The sequence below is a fragment of the Melospiza melodia genome, chromosome 8, assembly GCF_035770615.1.
Source record: "Melospiza melodia melodia isolate bMelMel2 chromosome 8, bMelMel2.pri, whole genome shotgun sequence".
In the NCBI taxonomy this organism is placed as follows: domain Eukaryota; kingdom Metazoa; phylum Chordata; class Aves; order Passeriformes; family Passerellidae; genus Melospiza; species Melospiza melodia.
Genome location: NC_086201.1, coordinates 26,998,091 through 27,023,772, shown reverse-complemented (window position 1 = coordinate 27,023,772; position 25,682 = coordinate 26,998,091). Strand labels below are relative to the sequence as shown.

At 40.4% G+C, this 25,682-nt stretch overlaps 1 protein-coding gene across 1 annotated transcript; it reads left to right on the top strand.

Moving 5' to 3' along the window:
• The first annotated feature begins 247 nt into the window (after window positions 1–247).
• MAIP1 (matrix AAA peptidase interacting protein 1) lies at window positions 248–7,336 on the top strand. The gene is made up of 5 exons (XM_063162436.1): window positions 248–556; window positions 2,548–2,619; window positions 4,362–4,488; window positions 5,487–5,637; window positions 6,918–7,336. The coding sequence occupies exons 1-5, from the start codon at window positions 248–250 to the stop codon at window positions 6,994–6,996; spliced, it is 738 nt and encodes a 245-aa protein (XP_063018506.1). The 3' UTR covers window positions 6,997–7,336.
• The last annotated feature ends 18,346 nt before the right edge of the window (window positions 7,337–25,682 follow it).

Genomic DNA, 25,682 nt, shown 5'->3' with positions numbered 1-25,682 from the left:
GCTCCTTGTCTCTTTCTACTGAGAAGTCCAGAACTGGACACCGCACCCAGACGCGGTCCCAGCAGGGCCAGCAGAGGGGAGGCCGCCCCTCTCCGGCGGTGACCGGGGCTCGGGTCCCCCGACCCGGCGCGGCCGCAGCCGCCGGCAGCCGGGACCGCTCCGCCTGCGCCGGAACCAGCGGTGGCCGCGGCCGTGTTTCCGGGGAGCGGGAGTTGCTGCGGACAGGGCGGGGCCGCGCCGGGCCATCATGGCGCTGCGCTGCGCGGCCCCGGGCCGTGTCCGCTGGCTGGCGCGGGCGCTGGCGGGCTCCGCCCGGCTCCTGCCGCCGGCTGCAGCCCCACCGGGCCCCGCCCGCACCCGTCCGCCCCAGCTCAGCGCCCAGGCTCGGTTTGCCAGCAGCGCCGGGTCTGGGACCGAGGGCCCTCAGCGGCGTGTTGTGGTAGTGAGGATCACCAGCCCCTTCGCCTGGCTCCGCACCCGCTTCTACTACCTGCTCATCCGCCTCTACTTCGACCACGAATTCAGCATCGAGGAGTTCACGCGGGGAGCCAAGCAGGTGAGCGGGCCTGGGGCCTCGGGGCGAGGAGCGCGGCCGGCCTGAGGGGAAGGAAGGGTCCTGCTGACCCTCCCCAGGGGCTGCCGGTGCATCCCCTGGTTCTTTAATTTCGTGGAGTTGTAGAATCAGTTAGGCTGGAGAAGGTTTCTGGCATAGTCACAGATTAACAGAACGGGTGAGGTAGGAATAGGTCGCAGTGGGTCATCTGCTCCATCCTCCCTGCTCCGGCAAGGTCGTCCTAGAGCACATGGCCCTGGATTGTGTCCAGACAGGTCTAGAATGTCTGCAGTGGGGGAGACTCTGCAACCTCTGGGCAATCTGTTCCAGTGCTTGGTCACACTCAGTGTAAAGAAGTTCTTCCTTGTGTTCAGGTGGAACTTCTGTGCATCAGTTTCTGCCCATTGCCTCTTGTCCTGTTGCTTGGTACCACGGAGCAGATCCTGGTCCATACTCGTGGCACTCACCCCCTGTAAATATTTATACACGTTGATGAGGTCTCTCTCAGCCATCTCCTCTTGAGGCTGAACAAGTCCCATAAGCTTTTCCTGGAGGAGAGATGCTCCAGTCCCCAATCCTTGCTGCTGGACCCACTCCAGCTCTGTGGCTGTGTTGTACATTCAGTCCAACGTATCACCAAACACCACTTTATCAGCCAGTTTCTGGCATCAGTGCCATGTCCACTCTTTCTTTAAACATTTCCAGGGATGATGACTCCACCACCTCCCTGGGCAGCTCATTTCAATGTTTGACAACCTTTTCCATGAAGAAATTCCTCCTGTTGTCCAGCCTGATGTTATTTATTATGTGTGGACATCATAGCACAAATGTGCTCCTGTGTGTAAAATACATGGAGTTCTCCCCTGCCGGCTCCAAGCACCACACTTCAAGGCAAATGATATAAGCAGAGCTTTACTTTTCCTCAGGAATTTCTTGTTTTCCCAGATTCCACAATTAAAATGAACTGGTTAAGCCATCCCCCAAAGTAGCATGAAGGAAGGTGCTTCCAAATGTTGTAGAGACTTTAAGGAGCAGTGTGTCTCCTCTTAGCAGGTTTTCCTGAAACGATCAAGCTTAGACAGGCATAAAGCTGGTGTATATATATTTATTTCTCCAAATTTATGAGCCCAGTAAGCCTTGTCAACAGAATGTGTCAGAGAGGTAAGTATCTCAGAGTTAGTCATATGAAAATTACAGAGTTATCTGTTGGGAAACTTTTTATTATTGTGTTTACATTTACAAAAAAAAAAACCAAAAAAAAAAACCAGCTCAAAATAACACCTTGGGGGAAAAATGTTAAAATGATTAGGATCAGTTCAAGAGAGGAAAAAACCCACAACAAATAATTTGACACATGTGTGGAACCACCTGTTTTACCTTGGTCTGTTTTTTTTTAGGTTTTGTTTTGGTGTTTGTTTTTACTTGGTGTAGAGTCCTAAATACACTGTCCTTCACAAGTGCACTACTTGAATGTCTAGAGGCATAATTGTATGTAAATATGCCTGCAAAATTGAGGGGAGAAAGGAGAGCTGCGCTTCCTGAAGTCTAGAGACTAAACCAGATTTGTAAAGAAAATTTGTAAATTGCAGCATCAGTTTTGATTGGAACCAGAAGATGAATGAGAAGAGGGCAGGGGAACAAAATATCTACAGGGAAAGACATAGAGTGTTTGAATTATCAAAATGAGTAAAAGCAACATGCAAAGTACCGCAAAGCTTTTTTTTTCTTTTGTAAACTGTGAATTCACCTATTGGAAGCTTTGATGTTTTAAATAAGAAATGGAAAAGAACTTGTATATTTTTATCAATTCATTAAATCACTCTTATAATGCTTTAGGGATTACATTTCAATTGTGGTACCCTCTGCAAGTATTGAAATCTTAAATCACAGAATATTTGGGTAGCTTGTCATACACTTATGGATTTGTCTGAAAAGTAAGCCAGCCTAGAGTTATTTGTTCATGTTTGGTATTTGATTCTGTTTTATTTTGGTAGGCCTTTTCTGTTGTTTCAAAGCTGCTGTCTCAGCGTAAACTTGACCTGCTGGAAGAACTTGTATCAGCAGAGGTAAATGCTTTCCATCTCCTATCCTAGCAGTTGATTGTCTGTTACAAAGTTAACATGGATGCATTCAGCCTGGCATTACCTACAAGTTGCCAGTTTGGTTTAATTTGGGAAAAACAGTGTAATGTGACATAGGGTGGGCAATTTTTTTGTCCTACAGCTTTTTTTATGTTTATTTTAAGGCATGAAACTTAATTTGAAGTTATTGTACTTAAAATAAAATAAATTTTAGCTGTTGAGCATAAGGACCAAATGCCAGAAGGATTGCTGGTGTACCAGGAAGGATGGAAAGGCTGCAGGCTCTGGATGGCAGGTGGAATTGTGTGTCTCTAGGTGTAGGCAGGTGGCTGAAGCTGACTCAGTCTGTGCACCAGAATTCATGTGAAGAAGGAAACTGGTTTGTGCTCATCCCTGCTGCAATGATACATTCCCACCCCTATCAGATCATAGAGCTGATGACTGGTTTTGGCTGGAAGGCCTCAGTCTTGTGTCATGTCTCAGGGATGTGACCGACCTGGTTAAACATCACTGCTGTGTTTTCTGTGTTTTTATGGATTTTTAATTGCTGAAGTTGTCTTGGCCTTCCCAGGGCATGGAGGTAACAGATGCATCAGAGTCAAGTGGAGGAGACACTCCAGGTCTCTGTCTGCCTTGTTACAGGATGTCAGCATGGCCTGTCCTATTGCCACCCATGCCTTTGCAGCAAAAACTCTGGTGCTGTTCTAGTGCATCCCCTCTGAACAGTGTTGCCTCCTCTCTCTGAACACAGATAGCAATAAAACGTGAGTTTGTTTCTTGCAGTTGTTCTGAAAGGGCATCTCCTCTGCTCCCTCTTGAAAGAACTTGCTCTGGTGGCTGTAAATTTTTCAGGTTTACATTGATGCAGAGATTTCATGTGAGCCAAGGGTGTAGTAGATGAGGCTGTGATCCCAGGCTACTTTGTCATTTCTTTGGCCAGTGAATTTTGTACCTGCAAAATGTACTAGAAATCAATGTCTCCTTGTGAAGATTGCCTCTTGCTTCCATGTAACCTCTGCATTTGTTTGTTATTCAAAAATGGTAGATCAAATTAGGGTAAAAAAATTAGAATTAGTTAAAAATAAGTTCTGTGGTTTCATCCTTTCTTGTGACTTGACTTTCTCATGTGGTGTTTGGGTGCTACCTCTGTGCAGTTTTTGCACCCCACCATTTTCTACTTACACAGCTGTGTGGATCACAGGACACTTAGATAATATGGATGTGAGTGTCATAAGGACATTAATTACCAGGGGAACAATTTTCAGCCAGGTCTGATTTGCAAGGGTTTAAGCTTTTTCTAATGGAGTATGGATCACAAAATGGCAAAGATAAACTCATTGGTAATGAAACTGATTTTCAAGGAAATTTGTGAGAGATGGCTCAAAGATACCGAATCAGTGAGAAGGCAGAGTGTGACTGGAGCCAGCTTCACTGGGCTCTTCTGGGCTCACATGGCTTGTGTTGCTGCTGCTGTTTTGACAGTACCTTTCCTAAACATTTTTTGAGATGCTTGGTTTTCATTTGTTTTGAGCAGTAAATGGAGCTTCTTCAATGCTGCTGAATTAGGTTTTAGGAGTGCCCAAACTTCCCAGTGCTTTTTCACTTTAGCTGTTACATGTGTTAGACAAATGTTTTAGCAATGCAGCTCATTTTATTAACTGCAGTAGAAATAGATTGTTACTTACATTTCCTAATGAAAAACTAAGTGACAGTTTTTCTGAATTTAGGTACTTCAGGTGCTGAAGGAAAAGATTTCTTTGCTCCCTGACAGCCACAGGGATGCTTTAGCAGCTGACATTGATGCAATCATGTACACAACTGAAGGAGATGTTCGCATTTACTATGATGATGATGGTATGTTTAGAACCCTAAAACATTTCAGCAGTGAGCAGTCTTATTTCCTGGTTTTGCTACTAAACAGACATTTTCCATGCAGATGTGGTTTTGAGTACTCTTTCTCATCCCTTGTTTCTTAATTAGTAATTCATCCATATAAAATTTCTTTATTTCCTTTTTAATCAGAGACAGAGATTATTGTTAATACATTATGATACTGTTTTGACTTCTGTCTGGGTTTTCCCTTCTTTTGAACAGAATTTTATATTATTAGTCCTCAGTAATGTGAAACAATTATTCAAAAACAATTATTCTAATATATGCTGAAAGCTGTTTGCTTCAACACTGAAAATGCATCCTGCATTGCACCCTGCGAGAAGAATAGTGAAGGCTGCATAATTAAGTAAATTTTGCTGGTTTAGTCTTTTTGTCATGAAATACACTTTGTTCTAGGACTCCTTGATTGGTTTGGGATTTTTTAAGCTCATGCTGAGCTCAAACATGTTTTTCTTTTTGTTGGATACCTGCATTGTGTGCTCTGTTCACTATCAGACACAGTGGAGATGATGTGTGGATCTAACCCTGGGTCTTCAGTTGAGCATTTCAAGTTGTCAGACCCAGTAAGCATTTTTCCTGGTTTGGGAAATAGGAATTTATTTTTCCCCTCTTAGATTCCCCTCCTGTTTGAACTACTCTGCACACATTTGTTGTATTAGTAGTTAGCTTTGGAATTTGTGGGAACCAACTTTTTTTTATACAGTTTCATTGTATACACTGTCACACCACATTCACGATAAAATACGTGTTTTTTTTAAAGAGTGTATTTTTATTACTGCTAAACAGCATAAGTATGGCATAAAATAGCTTGATCACTCATTATTCTAAACTGTATTCTTTATGGCTGAAGTCAACTGTCCTTCCAGGGTCTCACTAGAATATATGCTGGGTAGCAAATAGGAACATTTGACTGCTGAGAAGCATGAGATCTAACTTAAGTTTTGATTTATTTCCAACAGGAAGAAAGTTTGTTAGCATCCTGATGTGCTTCTGGTATCTGAATGGTGCTAATCTACCTGACGAAGTACCAGGTGAAGCCAAAGTCTTCCAGATTGTGTTTGGAGATGAAAACACAAAAGAAAAGAAACATCTTTTAACAGCTAACTATGAGTAAGCTTGTTTGTCCCTTTCTTTTCCCATGCTCATGAGGTACCTGTGGGGTAGGCAGTTCTGCAAGCACTCCCACTGTGCCACTGCAGAACCTACTGGTTTTTATTTACTCTGATTCTAGTCTAAGTTAATTCTCATCCAGCTTTTCAGTTTTGGTTTTAGGGCCAATTTTTTTAAATACCCCTAATGTCATTATGTTTTTTCCTTGCTTCTGGGTTGATATTAGTGAAAACTTCCTCTGTAAGGAAGAGTGGTATTTGGAGCACTGAATGAGGTTTCTGATCCTCAGAGCACACATTAGGAAGATGGATTTTCATAGAAATGCTTATAAATAATGTCTGTGTTGGGGTACGGATGTCAGAGCAGTGCAGAAAATGTCTACACAGTTGGCAAAATGTATTGAAAATAAGATTCTCAGAAGCTGGGAGAAGTGAGGATTTTTGTGTGACAAATGTGGTATGATCAAGGATTTCTACACCCACATTTGAATTTGAAAACTTGGAGTCTAGGTGATGAGGAGCTCTGAAACAAAGGTAACACTCATGAGGAGACCAGTGCTTTTTACCTGGGTAGATTGTTGTGGATCCATCCCTCAACTGAATTCAGCATCTTCCTTAGAGTTGGAGGTTTCTGAAGTTCCATTAACCTTGAGAGCCTTCCCTTTAAGCCTAAATATCTTCCCAGTCCCACTTTGCAGGAGTGGATTTGCACAGGATTGCAAAGCAGTGATATTATACTGCTCTTGTCCATGACATGCAGATCATTTGAGAACATGAGAATCACCTTGAAGCTCAGACTTGTCTCTAGATAGGGGAGACTCAGTGCTACTGTTAACTCAATCTTTGATGTAGTTCTGAAAATGTATTACCTTTTAAACTACACTTCAGGAAAGAGGAAAATTTTCAAGTAAAATATGGAGCACATGATTTTCTTTCACTTACCATCCCATTAAATGAGACCCTTTACTTACAGATCAAGATCTTCTCTAAAGTTTACTCATATTCCTGCTGTGAGAGCTGAGTGTTTTCTTGGTATCAGGGTCTTTATAGTTGCTGCTTGATCTTGTCTGTGGGATCTGAACCAAAATGCTCTGAAGTCAATGAATTCTGTTTCTTACTTTGGAAATAATTTTTATCTTCCATTTTGGGGCATAAGCATGAAAGTTTAAGTAGCTTTTACAGCAATAAGTTTGAAGTAAAATATTTCTTCTTCATGCCCTGTAGCTCCTTAAGGTCAAGTAAATCTTAACAGCTCTTCCCTTATTATCTTTCCCTTTTCAGGTTCCAAAGGGAGTTTACAGAAGGAGCAAAACCAGACTGGACTATTACACGGATTGAACATCCAAGGCTGTTAGAATAAATGCCTTCTTACAGCTTTTTTATGTACCACTGTAATTGTTTTGATGTAACAAATACCAGGCTTTTTGGGGTCTTTTTTTCCCTTCCTGCCCTTTCCTCCAAAAGAGGGACAAATTTTCTATGTATGATTTCCAAAAATTCTTTCAGAAGCTTGCACTGTGCTGCAGTGTTACAGCAAAGCCTTTTCCCTGGAACAGGCTGGTAGAAATTTAATTGGTTCCAGTGCTCATCCAAGGCATTTAGACAGCACAGTTTCATTGAAGCAGGTGTAATGGATATGTCAATTTCTTACATTCTGACAAGAAATGGTACTATTTGAAAATAAACAACACTTAAATGATTGATGGCCTTTCTGAGTTACTTTCCTATGTTTTTTTTTCCCCTAGGGACTGTACAATATATAATTGAATAATATGCAAGATGAAATAGAGGTAGATGGACTTCTTAGCTTGTCTAGCCTCAGCAGTTCCTTTTGAGGTAATCTTGCTTTTGAATATATTTGAGGTTAAGAAAGTTAGAGCTGCTATTAGTATTTGCTACAGGATTGGAGAAAGAAAAAGCTTTTAGCATTGCACTGGGAAAATGGATCAAACATATATATGTTTTGGAAAATTAAAAAAACATTCCTTTCAATTCAGTAATATATGGGCAATTCCAAGTTTTGAGAATTATGGAAGAAAGATCAGTTGAAAACATTAATTTAAAGGGGACCTGATAGTGAAGTTAAGTCCTCTGTTTGAAATGTATGTTAAAGAAATTATCAAATCCTTACAATCAGATGTTGCAACTGAACAATTTCCTAGTTGCCACTTTCTCTCTGGTTTCTGGAACATGAGAATCCTGGTGTAAGAGCTGGAGGCTTTTCTATGCAGATCAACAGGAAATCATAACAGGTTTCTTCATCCCCTATATCATCTTCAAATATAAAGCTAACTTTCTACCAAGGCATGTTGTAGACATTAGTGCAGTGTTTTGAAAGTGTTAAGTGTAATTACTAAGATTCATAGTAATTGTAATTGAAGGTATAAATGAAATTTTCCATAGTTCAGCTCTTTTGATCCAATGACTTAATGAGAGGAACATCTAAAGCTTATCAACTAGTTGATAACACACTTTTGCTGCAAAAGATGTGATTGGAAATTTACATGCACCATTTTATTCTTTTGAAGTTGTTTATGTCTTGTGGGTTGGAGCCAAAGGGGGCAGCAGTTTGAGGTTTGGGGTTTTTTCCCTGCTTCTGATCTTCAGTTAAAAACTTATCCTGGACACTGCAAATCTCCAACAGACACAGACCTACCCATGGATTTATTGCACCATAAATAAATCAGAAAGGCATATAAATGACTAAGCTTGCTGTATTGGAAAATGGCATTCTCCCCCACTGAATAAAACTGGTGTAGTTAAACTGGATTTATAGTCTCACACTGGCTTCAGTAGAAAAAACACCACCCTACCCCAGAAAAACCTTCACAAACCAGCCCCAAACCCAACTTTTAATGGACAAATGTGGAAGGTTTGCCTCATTTTACCTGCCATCCATAAATTCTCTGTCATAAATCTGATCATCATGGCAATTAATCTGACTGAAGTGATGGCCACTGAAGGGCATTTGTCATTTTATGGCATCCACATTTTCTTTTGTGGAAATACTTTCTTCTGTGTCATTTGTTCAAGCAAAACAAGAACTTCTGGTTTCTATATTGCTATCAAAAAGTAGCAATAAGCAATTATTTTAGTATAGTGGCTCCTAGTGAATATATTTCTCTATGCTATCAAGGTTGCCAGAAATTCTTATGGCAAAAAGGATGAGTAAAGGGTTAACTGTACTTCATCTCAAAGATGGAGAGAATATTGTCTTGTAATTTGGGGATTTCCAGAGCTGCCACTCAAATACCTTACTCTAAAAATCATAATGCTATCTCAAGTGTTACAGAATTTGAAAAAAAGACCTAAAGAAAGTGTCTTGTTAAAAACATCTTCCTGATTTGGGAATAATGATGCTCAGCAGATAACAACAGAGCAGTGTGGGGAGCTCTGTGTCATAGCTTGCTATTGCTCCCAGTTTCCCTTGCTGATCAGTTCCAGACATCGCCTTGGAAATGACAGTGTGTAAGGATAAGGGTGTGCTTCATTTCCCTTCAGTTTCCTTACCTGGTGTCCATTTCTGTTGCCTAATGCCTGGGGACAAGTACAGTTGTAACTATGGTGTGCAGCCATAATAAATAAAGCCCCATTTCAAATGTTTGCAGTTTTAGCCTACAAATGTTTCCATTCAGACCCCATTAATTCTTGAATTGAAAACAATGTTACCAGTTTGGTAGTGATTTTGGGGGTAAAATTCATATCTCTATTAGCAACACTAACATGTCTGATTGATTTTACACAGAGCAGTGAGGTGACATGGTCTCTGGACTACAACAGGATGCAGATTCAGAGTTCCACACTCTTCTCCCCTGGGCAGCATCATGGTTCTTTAAGTCCATGTGGAGTTGGGAAGCCTTAATTTTTTATTTGTTCATCCAAAACTGTGATCATATTTAATAATTCCTGACAGCTGCCTGGCACAATTTCGATACATGTGCCTAAATCTTGACAAGCACTAATTAAATCTGGCCAACAAACCTCCCATTAATTCACACACCCCACTCACCAGTAGATGGCCTTGGTCACAAAGCTATTGTGGCTGGGAAGTAAGTGATATTAATGAAACTGTAAGCAGGGTAAAGGATAAAATGGTAGAAGCATTAAATGCTATTTCAATAATTCAGATTTATCTTATTAAAAAGTCTTGATATTTTCCCTGGCTTTCATTGTGAGTCAACGATAGTGTCTTGTGTTCTCTCTAAAGTGCCTGCCCTTTTTAAGGTGGCAATTTATCTGCATTCTTAATGTGGGAAAGATGTGCTGTATGTGTGAATTTACACAGGCACCTCTGTGGCTGACAGTGGCAAAGCTAATTTTTAATATTTAAATTTTAAAATATGTTTATCATGTTGATTGTGGGTCCTTTGCTCCTGTCCCAGCAGCATCTGATTACTTCAAGGGACACATTCAGCTTTCCCCAGTTTTCAAGACATGTTCAAGCTTGACCTTATCATCACTACAGGTTATATTTAGTTAATTATTTTGAGGTCTTATGGCTGGAAATCTGTTTAGTTGTAGAAGTCATATTGTTTATCACAGTAATGATCATACTCCTTCAAAACTTCACAGCTCTCCTGCTTTTTTTGTTTGTTGTGTGATTGAGCTTAATTTCTGCCTCATGTGCCCTATTGGCTGCAGCTGGGGGCTTTGAGATTCCTCCCTGGCTGTAGTGGCATGATGGCTCACAGCTTAAAAGAGATGGGATACAAGAGTGTGTAGTGCTTTTAGTTTCATTTCTCCCTTGTACATGGGTGTGATTTCATTTAAAGTGCTTTTAGTTTCATTTCTCCCTTTGAGAATAGCTGATCTCTAGGCACTGACCACATGTTGACACAGGAAGAGGTATTTAGCTGTTAAAAAAGCAAGCATTGCCTACACAGCTATGCTTTTGTTCTTCTAAGGGAAAAGCACCTGGGGCAAATGCTGTTGCACAGTGAGTACTGGCTACCCTAAGTCATAGGAGTTCCTCTCCTTGTCTTTTACCTTCATTTTCCATTGCTGGTGTGCCAGCCTTTTGGATATTTATAGTATTGCCATAGGATAGAGGTTGGGTAAGTTACTGTGAACTTGTGCAACACTATTGAAAACACTCCCTTAATCACAATGCTTCTCTTAATGTGTATTTTGTCTGATTTCAGTGGCTTTTCCTAATATAAAGTTCTCCTATTGAAGTTGTTCAGGGGAAACTGTTCTGCATTTTAATGGGAGCAGACATCTTTGCTGCCTTTGAAGTTACTCCATCAGAAATAGAGGGAAGCTAAAGTTAGATATGCTGTATTTTCTTGTGTGCCATTTCAGCCCTCCTCTGCTGTCACAGCACAAGGCTTTTCACAGTGAGGTTGGTACTGTAGTGCCAAGAGGCACCACGAGGGAAGGGAGCAAGACAGCAGAGAGAAGTGCAGAGGAGGTGCCATTTCACCAAGGATGAAGGCAAGATGATTTCCATCTTGCCATAAGGTTCCAGCCCTCCATCTGAGAAGGTAATGAAGCATTTGTACCAGTACTTGTAAACATGGTAGGACCATTGTGGCTTGAATTGTAAACTTACTGTGAATATACTTAAAAGTTTCAGAAGCAAATCTACAGATCAGATGTTAAGTCTGAATTTGTATCAGCTGCATTAAGACAGTAATTATAATAAAATCTTAGCATAATTTCTGTTGTGAATAAGGGAGGGCTTTTTCCTTTTTCATGTTGTTCTATGGTGGTTTTTGTTTGTATTTTGTTTTTTATTCTCTCCTAAACACCAGCAGTTAGTCAAGGCTAGAAAAAGTGTTCATTGCATAAGACATAGCATAGACGTCTAAGGGAAAATTAGATTATCAGTCATTTTTACATATTTCATGTTCTACTTTTAGATTCTGTGTTGGAAAGAAGTGGGGGTTTAATGCCAAATTGGTAACATTGACTGACTTTCTCTGCAGTGGAGTCTGTTGTTTCCTGATGGAATCATTTGCATATGTTTTTGCCCAGTTTTCTGCCAGTGCAGCTTGTGCTGCAGGGTCTACTGCAGTGTACAATTTAATCTCTTGCTTTTATTTCACTGAAGTATATGGGTTTCAGCAGGGGTAGCTGGGTGAAAGTTAGTGCCTGCATTATACTGGAGATCTGCTTAAGTGATCTAATGGTTCCTCCTGGCAAAGTCTGTGAAATTACAATAGCAGAAGTAGAGAGAGGAAGGGGATCAAAGGTGGGTGATAATGCAGGATTCATATAAAAGGGAAGCTCCATGTATTCTGTCTCTAGAGCAGAAGCTGAAACAGCCCTGAAATTCAAGAACATTTAGAAAACTTGCGAAAAATAAATTATGAGAAGGTTGGTGTTCTGACTGGTGGTTGTTCTCTCAGATAAAAGGCAAGAGAACTCCCTTGTACCTAAGGCAAGGAGAATTTCTTGTAGGATTCTGATGTAGTGTCCTGGGTATGAGGAAGAAGAACATTCTGGTGGATTTATAGTGACTTTCCTCAGTTGTGAGAAAGGTCTTTAGAACACTTTATAAAATGAATACACATGAAACCTTCACTTGCAAAAACCAGGGATTGATTACTTCTCTCCACAGTAGTCACTGCCTTCTCATGAGACTGTCTGATCCATTCAGGCTGTAGTCAAATGGCCTTTGTGATTTTATTTACTGTCACACAACCCTCTTCTTTCCTTGTAGATCTAGCAGGGGGTATTTGAGAAGATGAGCTGCTGACATTCAGTCACAGATACATTAATGCCATTGCAGTCTCAGAATCAGTTGTTTGTCTTTTCTCAAAACTCTCAGTATCTCTAACAGGCTACCCAGAGCTGAGCATGCTGCTGCTGATGAGCCTACTGTATTTATCCAGTGTGTTGGAATAATTTCCTCTAATTTCATATTTAAGAGTTCTCAAGCTTAGTTTGCAGGATCAAATTTCTTCTGTTAAGCATAGTAGCAGAGTGCTTGAGATTTCTCCCCAGCATTATTTCTGACCCTGTGCATGACCAATAGGGATTTCTTTCCTTGTTTAGTTAGCTGGGGTTCTTTTGTCCAATCATACGTTACCACCATAGATTTGTTCTCCCCTTGTTATTAACCTTGTGCTTTCCTACTCTTTCTACTATATTCAGTATGCTCTCCTTTCTTTCTTGTTCCTTTTGCTTTCTTTATGGTGCATTAAGTGATTATTTCTTTCATCCTGTGCCCAGAAAAAAGATAAAATCTGTATTTCAAAGATTATGCCCAAAGCTACTTAAAAAAAGATTTGGTGATTCAGACATTCAAAAAATGCCAGAGAAAGGCCAGCTCTAGTTTCCTGTACTCAGATTTTCATGAGCTCTTATCTTGCTGCCTGTCTGCATGTGTCTGCTGGGACAGGCAGAGCTGTGTCACTTGAAGTCAAGGCCTGTCTACATGCCAGTGATTCTGAAAATTGCCCAGTGTACCGTGTCACAGTTGTGTACCCCCTCCTGCTCTGATCTCTTGTCATATTCTTCATATGTAAATTGATACCCCAACTCTCAGTACAGTTTATTTGATACGCAAAATTTCTGTGTCCATTCAAGCACTAATCCAGCCAATTGTTTGAGCACAAAAGACCTAATTGTTTGCTGTAGCTTCCCTGCTGCTTTACTAAAACAGTGACCCTTTAACTTATATTTACATGAGCTTTACTTTTTGCTTAAATTTTTCTTGAACTTTCACTAGACATTTACTTTAAAAACCCTCCCAGTACCATTTGGGCGTAGTATGAGCTACAAAGCAAAGAGGATTTTAGAAGGATTCATTTGGATACATAGTGTTGCCTGCTTGCTTCTTAGCTGGTTTGCTGGGCTTTGTGGTTTGAAAGAGCTGTTGTGTGGGAGTTTTGAATCGCTTTCTCTTCTAATTTCATGTTTGCATTCACAACAGGCTGCCTGTTTTAGTAGTCTTTTATATTTCTCCCCAGTGGACTATATTTCCTGTTTTCTTTGTGAACATCACCATATGTAATTGCTTTACCATTCTTGCTTTCTTCCTGAATGATTTGGGAACTATTTTGGAGCCTTTATCCAGATATACATCCCTTTCCCAAGTGTGAGCTCTCCTATGTTCCCAGGTTAGTCCTGAGCAAGACTGTTTTGAAGGCCACGTTTGCACTTTCACATATTTTGTTTTTTCTGGCCTGCCTTTCTGTTGCATTTCCTTGTGGAGTCTTGACAGCACTATTGCAGTGTCTGTGCTGATGCTGCAGCTGTTTGGAACACACAGGTATCTGAGGGAAGTGGCTTTATGCTGTCACTTCAGTTATTCTCTGACTGGTAGTCCTGATTATTGATGAAGATCAGATCTAAATATAGGGTCTTTGTGGATTTGCTTGTGTATTGGTTTTTATGGTTTGGTTTGGATTTGCTGGTTATGATTTTTTTTCTTTTTTTTTTTTTTTTCCAAATGCTGCATCCAACTTCATATTTCATAAAGTAAATAACTGAATAAATGTACAACTTCTGTCATTGGAGCCTTAAATGCCTGAGGTGCTTCCTGTTTCATATTCACAGGGCTGAAGTTGCACATAATTAAAATCCTGTCATTTCAGCATGAATTATTTTATTGAATCATATTTTATTCACATGCCTTTTCTCTTTCAAGGTTCTCTGGTATGCATCAAACACTTGCACATTAGTCGTACAGTCTGCTGTAGCAGCTTAACTTGGATTAATTTCTTATGCTTGTTAGTTTGTGAAACAGCTCTGGTTTTGAGTTTTAGCTTCTGTGTTTTCCATGCTTCACTTTCTCCTCTTCTGTTTTTGTTTTTTCCCCAAGAAATTGTCTAGAAAGATTGTCTTTTCAGTAGATACTTTTCAATAGATACTGGTCCTAAATGCAGATCAAAATTCCAAAAAAGAGTACACTGTATGTGTTAAGGGATTAAATGTAGCATGGTTACTATAATTTACTTGAATAGCTTTCCATTATTCACATCCTGTTTTTCTCAATGCCATATTCCTTCCCAATATTCTTAATGGCAATTTCTACCAATGCAAACAAGCAAAATCAAATAAACATGGAAGAAAAGTCGCTTTGGAAATGTAGAAATACTGTCCTTGGTCAGAGAGTGCTGATGAGAGATAGGGATTTGTTTTGTTTTGTTTTGTCTTCCCAGGAAAGAGCAGACTGTGCTGCCTGTAGTTTCTTCAGGCACTGTGCAAGCTACTGCATAGTTAAGAATATCCTGGGATGGGTCTGCCAGAATTCTTAAACCATGGACTGTAGAGCTGTGTGTGAGCATCCTTAGGCAGTTTTTAAAATAAAAGGTACCCAAGTAAGTCCCCATGGGGCATAAGGCATAAACACTTCAGAGGGGTCAGAAAGCACATGTAAATATATGACATAATAATGGCACGATAATCCTGGTGTTTAAAGTATTGTTTCAATTTTGGTCATCTTTCTCATGCTTAGTTCTTGGATGTAATGAGAACAGTTGTCCTTTTTGCTTTCTACACAGCTTGATGTTTTCCTGGTTATGACTGTTTTACCAGATCACAGAGAGTGGTTTGACAGTGCATCTCATGCACCAACACTTTAGTGTATTTTCAGTGAGGATATGGTACAGACACCTAACATATATATCACCCCTAAAAAGGTGTTGTGTTCATACAGAAATGTTTATGTATGTCTGCCCTGCAAGCCAACCATGGTAACTGGTCTTTCTAAACCACTGAGAAAGGAAAAACCTGTTTTTCATGTGCAACTTTCAGAGCATTTTATTATGTTTATTTACAGATGGAAATGGGGTTGGGTGGAGGAGTTCTTGACTATATCCAGGTTCACTTGCTGATGTCCATGGGAGAATACAGTTCTCCAGTCTCAGGTTAATACAGTTTCTGTGGGGTCAGAGCCTCCCTGACAGTATTTGTGCCTTTAAAGTGTGCATTTTGCTTGTTTGAGGCCTGAGGACTCTGTTTCCAAAAGCCTCGGTACCTGAAGTTTTGCAGTGACTTCAGCAGTGCAGCTGCCTCATACCATTCACTGAAGACAGCTCGTGAAAAAAACATGACTCAAAACTTCTTATAAATGACTGATTTCAGTGTGCTTCAGAATAATCTGCAATTCACTGATAAGCCTGGGCACTCAACAAGGTAAGGTGCTGCTGCATGTACTAGCCCCAGCTACCAAATATTCCATAGAAGTACCATGGATTACAGAATTTCACTTCTGCTTTTAAATTCTGTGAATTTCTAGGAATTCCTTGTTTGTGATGGGTTCAGCTATTTGTTTGGGTTTTTTTAATCAAAATTATGACCACAGTGCTTGTCACATTGCTGACTTTATAATTCCAGTTTCAGATTCCTTTTATAAATCTGAGCCTCAATTTCCCAGGTTGATAAGTTTTCTTAAGTACTGCTAGGAACATGTTTTTGAGCCTTACTGTCCATGTGGGTTTTGTCTCAGAGCAGGAGCAATGATTTTCCTCTTTTCTCTGAGTGCAGTCCAAACCCCAGCTTTGCATGAAACCAGGCCTGTTCTACCCTATCGTGGTCTTGGAGCAGTAAAATAGTCTCTCTGGTGTTCTGTGGGGAACAGCCTGGAGCAGAGCTATATCTACAGCCAGAGCAGCTGTATCCTGCTTTCCTCAGAGCAGCAGAGCTCTCTGAGCCAGCCCTCTCCATGAACCAAGCTGTCCAGTGTTTGTATTTCAAATACTACCCTGACCTATACACTAGACAAAAGCTTCCTGTTCTAATATTGATTTGAGACTTAAGTATCAGTGGCTTATTTTTTTATATTATCATTCTCTTTCTTATTTACCAGTTCCCTGGGATATACAGAGGGCCATAGTGAGGCCTTCCTAGCAGCCAGGATGAGAGCAGGGAAAAGCACACGATGGACGTTTATGAAAAGAGGCAGAGCTTGAATTGCCATGCAACTCACAGAGTATTTTGGTTCAGCAATCAAATTGTGTACTGTACTATTTGCCAAAAAAGAAGAAACACAGCACTCATTCTCTTGAAAGCTCTCTCCTGCAGGAATTTGTTAGTTTACTTTATGTTTCATATTATTTATAAGCTCTGACCCAGACTTCTCATTAACTGTTCCCAAAGCACTAGAAAAGGAAAGTAGAAGGACTTCCTGCTTCATGTATCTGGTTAACAGCTGTGCCTCTTAGAGGAAGGAGAAAATAGCCAGTAGTGATAAAAGCTCACCGTGCTCGCCCTCGTAGGGAGCACTGCTGCAGTGTGAGCTGCCTCTCCCCAGGATCCTCACATAGCAGCACTCACTACAGTGCTCTCAAGTGCAGCTTGCTGAAAACACTTAAACACTTTTATTGTGGCCAAAGAAAGGTTTACTCATCCTCCTTGCCTCACCGTTGGCTACATATTCCCTCTATTACTTCTTTGCTGTTTTTAGTTTTTAAAGAACTGCTAGGCTGGGCTTCAAGTACAAATGCTCAGAGGCTATTGGGTTCTTTGCTCAGATACTGCCCTGGCTCATCAGTTGTTCATGTTGTGAAAGTGTGAGAAACCAGTTTTATTGCATCTCTGCATGTGATCAGCCCTGCAGTACTGGGTTGCCTTCTTTCAGCAGCAGTTCTGCCTTGTGCAGCCTGTCTTTGCAGTTGAACCAGCGCTTAGGCAGCCTCCTGTCCTCAAATGAGTCTTGTTCCATCAGACCATCACCTGCATAGCTGCTGGCATCCTGAAATTACATACTCATTACCCTTAGTTTTTTGTAGTTGTTCTGATCCAGTGTTCCTGAGTACAAACAGTAAAAATTATAGCAGTGGGTTAATATTTGTTTAATGAATTAAACTGAGATCTGACTGCTTTTCAGTTTGTTTGATTCTGACTTTCTGAGTTTCTATGTTCATTAAAGGCACATTTGGGAACGCTCTTCTCTGGGATATTGAAGACAAGGATGGTGTCTTCCAGTGCCACCAAGACTGTCCCTACTTCATATGCTTGTAGGAAATCAGCATTTGGGATCCATGTGAGGTATGATGAGAATCACAGGAGTTGATAGCAGGGTTTACTTGTGTTTGCAGATGGGGACAATACACAAGCATGAGCCAGCTGACCAACCCTGCCTGTGGAAAGAAAAAAAAAAATTCTCAGATCTTTCCATCTGTGTGTTGGCAGCTGAGATTCTCTTTTCCTAAGCAGCACATACCTCTTCAAGGAGGTGGTGATATCCTTGCCCAAACTGTACTTTGTAAGTCAAAACCATCTAAATGCAACTCTACAGGTTGCTGTCTCCCGAGGCTTAAACTTGTCCACCTTTTCTGTTTTATAGTCTTGAAAGTAGTTTACCTGTGTGCATTTTCTGTGTGCATTTTCCAGACTTAGGAAGGGAAATAATTTCTAATCCTTCCAACTCAGGAGAATTTTAATGCACTGGGAACACTGACAGTCTCTCAGTATTCCCCTTCAATATATATTTTTTATATATATATAAAAAACTATTAACAAACCTTCCCACTATTTACTAACAATGCATCTTCCATAAGACAAGGCCAGAATTCATAATAGTCCCTTAAGTATAAGCAAGATCAGCACCCAGCCATTACTTTTTCTGCTAGGAAGAAAGGAATGTAGAAGTGTGTTCTTTTATGGCAGGCTGTTCCCCTGAATGTTTGATCTGTGTCCAAATGAAAAAAAGGATATCTCTGTATTTAACTTCACTCAGTTTGTATTTCCCTGTCTAGAGTATTACACTTCTAATGACAATTATGAAATGTACTTCTCACTAGACAAAGAAGTAGCTACACAATGAAACTGGGTCTTTTCAACTTCTTTTCAACTAACAGGAAATCCTCTTGACCAGTTTAGTTCCTGTCCTAGAATATAATCTGTGGGCTTTACTTCTACTCATACATGCTTGCATACATCTGTGGAAGGTTGAGGAAATTAATAAAAGTAATCTAGGGAATTTTTAAGAATAAATCCCTAACCCTCAGCCAGTCTGTTACCTAGAATTTGTTAGCACTTCTGGAGTTTTGACTGAGAGAGCCAGGCTCCAAACTGAGAAGTTGTGCATTTTGAAAGCTTAAGGTAGCAGGGATCAAACTGTTAGGAATGTTACTATTGGTTAATGTGACTGTTAGAAGATCTGGAGGTTATCTTGATGACCATAACACTGTGCTCCTGGCTGCATGAGTAAGTAAACATCTCTGTGTGGAGCTCCATGTGCTGCTTTCTCAGGTGACAAATCTATTTGGTGTCTCTCTGTGAAAGCTACCTTACTCTCTTTATTTCCTTAAAAAATAAAACCTCCTATTTTCCGTGGGGCAGACACAGGGGGGGTTTATGTACAATAATTACGTGGACGTTATGCATTTAAAGTGCTTTAGGAAGGATGTTGCAGAGAAATAGTTGGATGGAAGTGTTGATTTGAAGCTATCAGTCAGCTGAAGTCCTAGGTTTCGAGATGTGAAGTTTCAAGCTGTGCAAGACCCAGACTCTCTTCTGGCCTCTCTACCAGCTGGGGTTGTGATAAAGGGGGGCAGAGCAGCCGTGGTGTATCTCTCCTCCCTGAGGTGATTGTACTTCCTTCATGTGATGAAGCAGCAGAGGAAAGGAATGGAGCAAAAGTGCTTCAGAGAAACTGGCTTGTGCTAGAGAACCTTTCCTGGAAACATAATGAGGCACAGGATGTGATGAGCAAAGCTCACAGAGGAGGAAACTGCTTCAGAAGGCTGCAAGGAACAATGCAGCATCACTTGTGGCAGACACCTCCCTGGCATTAGAATGCATTGGCTCCAGCTGAAGAAGAAAGACTATCTTGAAAGACAGTTTTGGAAAGTTTTTATTGTTTATGTATGGAAAGCATATGTTCTTCCTTAGCAGTTGCATTTTGTGGGTCTGCATGCACTGACTAGAATTAACTGTTTATGAAGAGTGTGAAATGTTCCCTAGTGGTAGCATTTATCCACTCCCTGCTTTCTTCGAGGGAGATGAATTGCCTTAGTAGTAAACATCACTCCTGGAGCTGGAAGTATCAAGGGATAGGAGTTGTGGGTGGGCACTTGGAATTTGCTTGGATCTGCAAAATACCTTTGTGCCACAAGGGAAGAGGGAAGCTTTACTGAGGAGCAAGGAAGAGCTCTGTCACAGTTTAACCAGGACAAGCTCCCACATGGGTGAGAACAACATCACAGTGTTAAATATCTCTAAAATGACAAGACCTGGCAGTGAGACATCGATCTCACAATCCTTCACAATGCCAGGATTAATTGCCCAGGATTATGATGTGAAGGTTGCCTTTCTGCCAAGCTTGTTGCCTAATGTATTTGATGTTCCCAGTAAAAGCTCTTGCTATGAATACTGCACAATCACCCCTCACTTAAAAGACTGAGGAACATGAATGTCTCTAGTTACTGATGTGAACGGTGGTGCTGAATTATGAACTGCCCAATGACAAGTTGTTTTGTTCACTCAGATTCATTATGAGATCAATGAAGTTAAAATCCTTAGTAAACCATTTATTTGAGTCAGACAGAAGGCTCTAATCCAGTCTTTGATTTGAAATTTCAAAAATATTGAACTTTGGATGAGTGGATTTGCACATGACACTTTCATTATTTTGCATTCAAATTCAGGTGGTTTTAATTTACACCAAAATAATCTTTGTTGTACCTTAGAGGTAACTTTGGCCTTGTATATTTATGAAATTCCATGGCAGTTAATTCATGCTGCTGCTAGGAAGAAGTATGCAAGCACTGAAGTAATTTAACCAAAACCAGGCAGTGTGGTTTGCTGTTTTGATAACCACTATCTTTTTCCATCACAGTGAAGGTCATCTTATGAACCTCTGACATTTGATGATCATTATGTCAAAAGCCTTTTGGGGTAAGTAAAGCAGACAACCTTTTTTAGTGCTTTCTTATATCTCAGCTTATACTGAAAATGGAAAAGGGTAACTGATAATGTTTTAAACTTTAACTCTTTGTATGCATAGTTCTGCTTCCATTATACATAGTTGCAGATACCCAGAAAACAGAAACACTATGATCTGCATTATCAAGTGACATGTCACAGATGACAGATAATTATTAGGACTCTTGTTACCATGATCAAATGGTTTTGTACAATGAACAATGCTGATAATATATTTATAGAAGGCATATTTAATTCAGAGGATTTATAAGCAAAAACCCCCTTCTGCATGTTTTCCAGTTTTGTTTCAAATGACTTGTCATAGCTGTAGACATTACAAAAGTGTTTTTAAATTATTATAAGCTAGTACTTCTTTTCTTACAAAATTTTATTAGGATAATCTTACTTTGTTCTTGGCAAGTTTTGTAATCACTTAAGTCGATAGGAATTATTTCACCCTTCTGTAAATAACATCCTAAACAGTTACACAAAGCAATGCAACTGTTTAGAAAAGGAAATGCTGTGTCATCATAGAAATCATAGGCAAGATTTAAGTTGGCAGACAGCTCTTGATGCAGGTTGAATGTTGCAAGGTCACTATATCCTTCCTGCCTGTTATTTGCTGAAAGAAGAATTCCTGGAATTCTTGATTATGGCCAGAAACACAAGCTTCTTATCTGGAAGCCACTGTGCCTGATGCCCTTAACATTATGGTTTAGGATTAGATCTTGATGAAAAGTGAGAAAGACCTGAAGACTCATCTTAATATAAAAAGTTTCATGCAGTTTTATCTCTCAGGTAGTTGAGTCAAATAGATTGCAAAATGTCTCTTTAGCTAAACTGTATTTCCTTGTAATAATATATTCTAAATAAATTTTTTTCAAGCAAACACTGGGGAGGAAAGTACACAATCAAGTGTCCCTCCCTTTTCTCTGGGTTTATGTGTGGAAGAAATACATCTGTGACTCTGTATTCATATACCTGAGACCAGTGGATGAATGTTTCCTAGGAATCTCCTCCAGAACAGCATGTTACACACCACTCCTGCTGTATTCTCAGAGCCTCACAAGCATAGGAAATAAAATGTACTTCCACTGCTCTTAGGATGATGGTTTCCATCACAAGCCAGGGAGCAGTTCCAGAGGCAGGCTCTGAAAACAGGCTCAAGTGTTGCCAGCAAGTTTGGAACACATGGTGCCTCTTTAGAATCCCTTCTTGGAGAAGAAGGATCCTTAAAATAGACTCCTTTTCTGTAGCACCATATGTAAGCTATTATCAATCAAAACTTTTCCAAACTCATTGTTTAACTTTCTATAAAGGGAACCTTTTCAAGCAAAAGGGAGCCTCCACCTTATGAAATGCAGAGGAAATGTGCTCAAAACAAAGGAGTCCTCCATTTTAAAACCCAGAGAAAGGTTTAGAGGTACAAGCAGAAAAAGGGTTTTATGACTGTGTTTATGTATTTCATATCTCTAGCAGTGTGCCTCTTTAATCTTAAACTACAAAATCACACAATGCCATCTTGAAGAAGAGAGTTCCCTTTTTCTGGTTATATTTTTTGCTGTGTTTTATAAAAAGCTAGACAGTGGCTCACTGAAAGCATAGTTCGCCTTAGTAACTTAATAATACCAATTTTTGTTGTTTCTTTAAGCACAAAGCAAGCTCTTCCTTTGCCTGCTCAGCATGAAAGCAGACAGTTTATGAAGCACCAGCTCTCTCTCACTGTTTGTGTAGTGTGAGCAGCACAGAGCAAGTGGACTGTGCTGGGCTCTGGGCAGTAGCCCATGGCCCCCACACAGAGCCTGAAGAGCAGTTCTGGACATGGGACAGATCTTTGGGACCTTCAAAGGGATTTTCAACCCTCTATAACTATTGCTGCTGCACTTTTTTTTCTTCATGGTTGTGGCAGCAGTGTTTATTTCTGTCTTGGAGGCTGGCTGCAAGGGAAGCAATTTTAGAGGCATCAGGTAGATTAGAGCGATTTCTTGCACTGTTGCGTAACCATCACTTATCTCTTCTAGACAAAACTTGCAGTGCAAACATGATATTACCTCCTCAGGGAAATTGTAGCTGAGTTGCAAGTTTAGGCTTTGGAAAAAAACAGACATGTTTTGGACCATCGTTTCTTCTTTCTGCTTTTAGTCCTGGCTTTTTTGGAGGTACAGAAATCCCCAGTACATTAACTTAGTGTCTTTTAAAGCTGTGTTGCTACAAACACAAAGCATGTCCTTACATGAGCTGCTGTGCCAGAACAGGGCAGAGCTCCCATGAGCTGTCTTCTGAAGTTACCAGGGGCAGTCTAGTGGGGCCATTTCCTGGAAGGGTGTCCTGATCACATCTATGAGGTTTCTAGGATGAGGTTTCTAGGGAAATGCTGGGATTTGAGTCTATATTGCTTCTGACATGCAATTGTTCCTCAATATGATCTCTGTCCATGTTACATACAGTGAAAATCAATAAAAGTAATAGGCTTTCTCTGCACCAAATAGGTGCTCAGACCCTCAGACTCTACATGACTGGCCCATGCTGGAAAATAGTGTGTGGTTGTCTGCCACCTGTTTTGGACAGAAACACATGTATCAATACTCAGATCAGTTTTTAGCTGTGAGACGAGAAATTGGTCTTACACAGTACAGGTCACTGAAGCTGATATTTGCTAGTAAATATTTCAGATGTGCTCAAAGAGGGTGGGATCTTAAAATCCTTTTTTTTTTTTTCACTTAAGTACAGAACTGGGCTAGGTGCTATTGGAAGTCTCAGAAGATGTCTGAATAACTTTGCATGTCCAGGCCTCTGATCTCTGGGTAGGGCAGAAGGGACTTGTGCTTCTGTGTTCTGTGATCCTGGGCTTGGCCTTTAAGAGATGTCATGATGTTATCTGGGACTTCAGAGTTTAGCTTCTGTGAAGCGGCTTTTTTTTTTTTTTAAGCTGTTATGTTGAGAATTGATGTGTCAGTTTTCAGCATTTTGATGCACACAGTGAAGCTGTTAGCCTTATTAGTTCAGTTCTTTAAATACTGCATTAGCTTCCAAAAGCCACGTGTAACTACTCAGGATGTATTTACTAAAACTGCTCAGCAAGCAATGCCTTTGAGACTGGTGTGATTTATGAAGTAATCTGTGTGTATCAGCCAGCTCAGTTCTTTCAGTTCTTGATAGATGGCTACTGAGATTAGTTATATGTGCCTAACAGTCATCCAGGAAATATGCCTAATCCAGGAAAAGGGCAAGAGGTGTGAGAGGCTCTGTGCCTAAAAGCTTCTGGCTAAATTCTGCCATCCTTCCAATGCAATGTCTTGTTACACACCAAAACCTGCCTATACTGCAGTTGGGAACAGCATTTTAAAAATAAAATTGAGGTTTTCAAGTTCACACCAATGATTGACTGATTTAATCGTGACTGCATAATAGTGAGTTGAGAACTGAGTCCCTTAAATGAATAACATGTCATTGCTTTTGGAAATAGTGAATAACCAAAATAACAAATCTGGTCAGTGGAGAGCATCTACTTCCAGAAAGCTAAAATGGGAAAATAATTTGAAGTGAGCAAGTTCTTTAATACATTACTTTGAACAGCAGCCCAGTTAAGAAAATTGGATCAGATTCACAAATCAAAATGTTGCATTTTTCCACAAAGCTGGATCTCTGCAAAGAAAAGCAGTGACAGCTTGAGAGTACCTGTTTTGTTTCAAACTCTGCTAGTCTTTTGAAAACTCCAGGGCATGCTTCATTTTAGTGCAGATTTTTTGAGTCCCTGCAGGATTTCACTAAATTAGTAATAATCCCTACAGGGAATTTTTCCTTTCTGATCTCTGCTCTAAGCAGTTAAATAAAACAGGGGTTAGCAATGGGAGCTCAAGACTGATGGGAGAGCACATTATGGAGGTGGGCTAGCAAGGGGAAAGTGCAGATGTCCAGGATGTGGTTCTGGCCATGCTGTTTGTAGTGCCTGTGCTCTGAGCAGCAGTGCAGGTTGGCCTGGATGGCTGCCCTGGCTGTGGCAGTGTGGCTGGCTCCTCCTGCAGGAGAGCATGCAGAGAGCTCTGGGGGCATCTCCCAGTTTGTGACAAAGCTGGGCAGAGAGCAGCTGTGGCACAACCTGTGCTAAGTGAGTTGCCAAATGTGCTCCCAGAATTAATTTTCTTCATCTCAGATACCTTTAGGACACTGAGGGGATGGCTTAGACTATTGACCTGGAGCTGGAAGTTGTCCCCTGAATAATCACTTCATCTCTGGCACCAGCTAAGGGTATGTGTTGTAACCTTATGGAACTCTCTTATTAAACTAGTTGAAAGGGGAGTGTAGGTTTTGTTTGGCATTTTTATTTTTCCAAATAATTCTAACAGGAGGTTGTTCCAGTCTTTAGCAGTTGCCCATCTCAAGCATAAATATTGCTTTGCTGATACTTCTGTGACATCACCTTTTTTCTGCCTACTGCACCTTGGACCCCACAGTACAAGAATGAGTCTGTCTGCTTGAGATATACTTGTGCACCTTTGTGGAAGCACAGAAGTTTGTGGGTCACAGATGGTTTGAATAGGTTTAGTATAACTGGGACACTGGTTTTATGTGCACCACAGAGTAATTTAAAAATCAAGCTCCTGTCTTTGTCTTCCAATCCTATCTTCATTGGAGTTGCCAAACAAAAGAAGGTACTCAGCTGAATCTTTTACCATAAAAATAGACAAGATGGGTAGCTATAACAGTGGAAATCATAGATTCACACTAACCAGCCCATTTTGGACAAAGCCAATATCCTGACTTTCAGGTGGTCAAACGTGAGTGACATCCCCCCCTGCCTCGGGCATAGTTTTTTATAGTGGACAAAATGATCATTTTGTCTATGGATTAAATAGTTTTCTTTAAGATTTTATGTATCTTTCTAAGATTTTTGAATGCTTGTCATTAGTCTATATATTTTTGAGCCCAGAAATACAATTTCAAAAGCAGGAAGTAGTTTGCTTGTTGGGCAGCTGAAGTCAGTGTTTTGCTGCAATGCTCTCTATACCAGGCATAGCTGGTAGTGGTGGTCATATTTTGCCATTTCAGTCACTCTACCTTTTCCACTTTCCCAACCAAAATGTTTAGGATTCCTATCAAGCCTGCAATTACACAGGAGTAAACAGAGTAAGAAGTATTTTTACAGAGGTGTTGGATCTTTAACAAAGTAAAAATTGTTACAGATGTGTTTATCCAAGTTCACTAGCTGTAAACCCTTTGATTGTT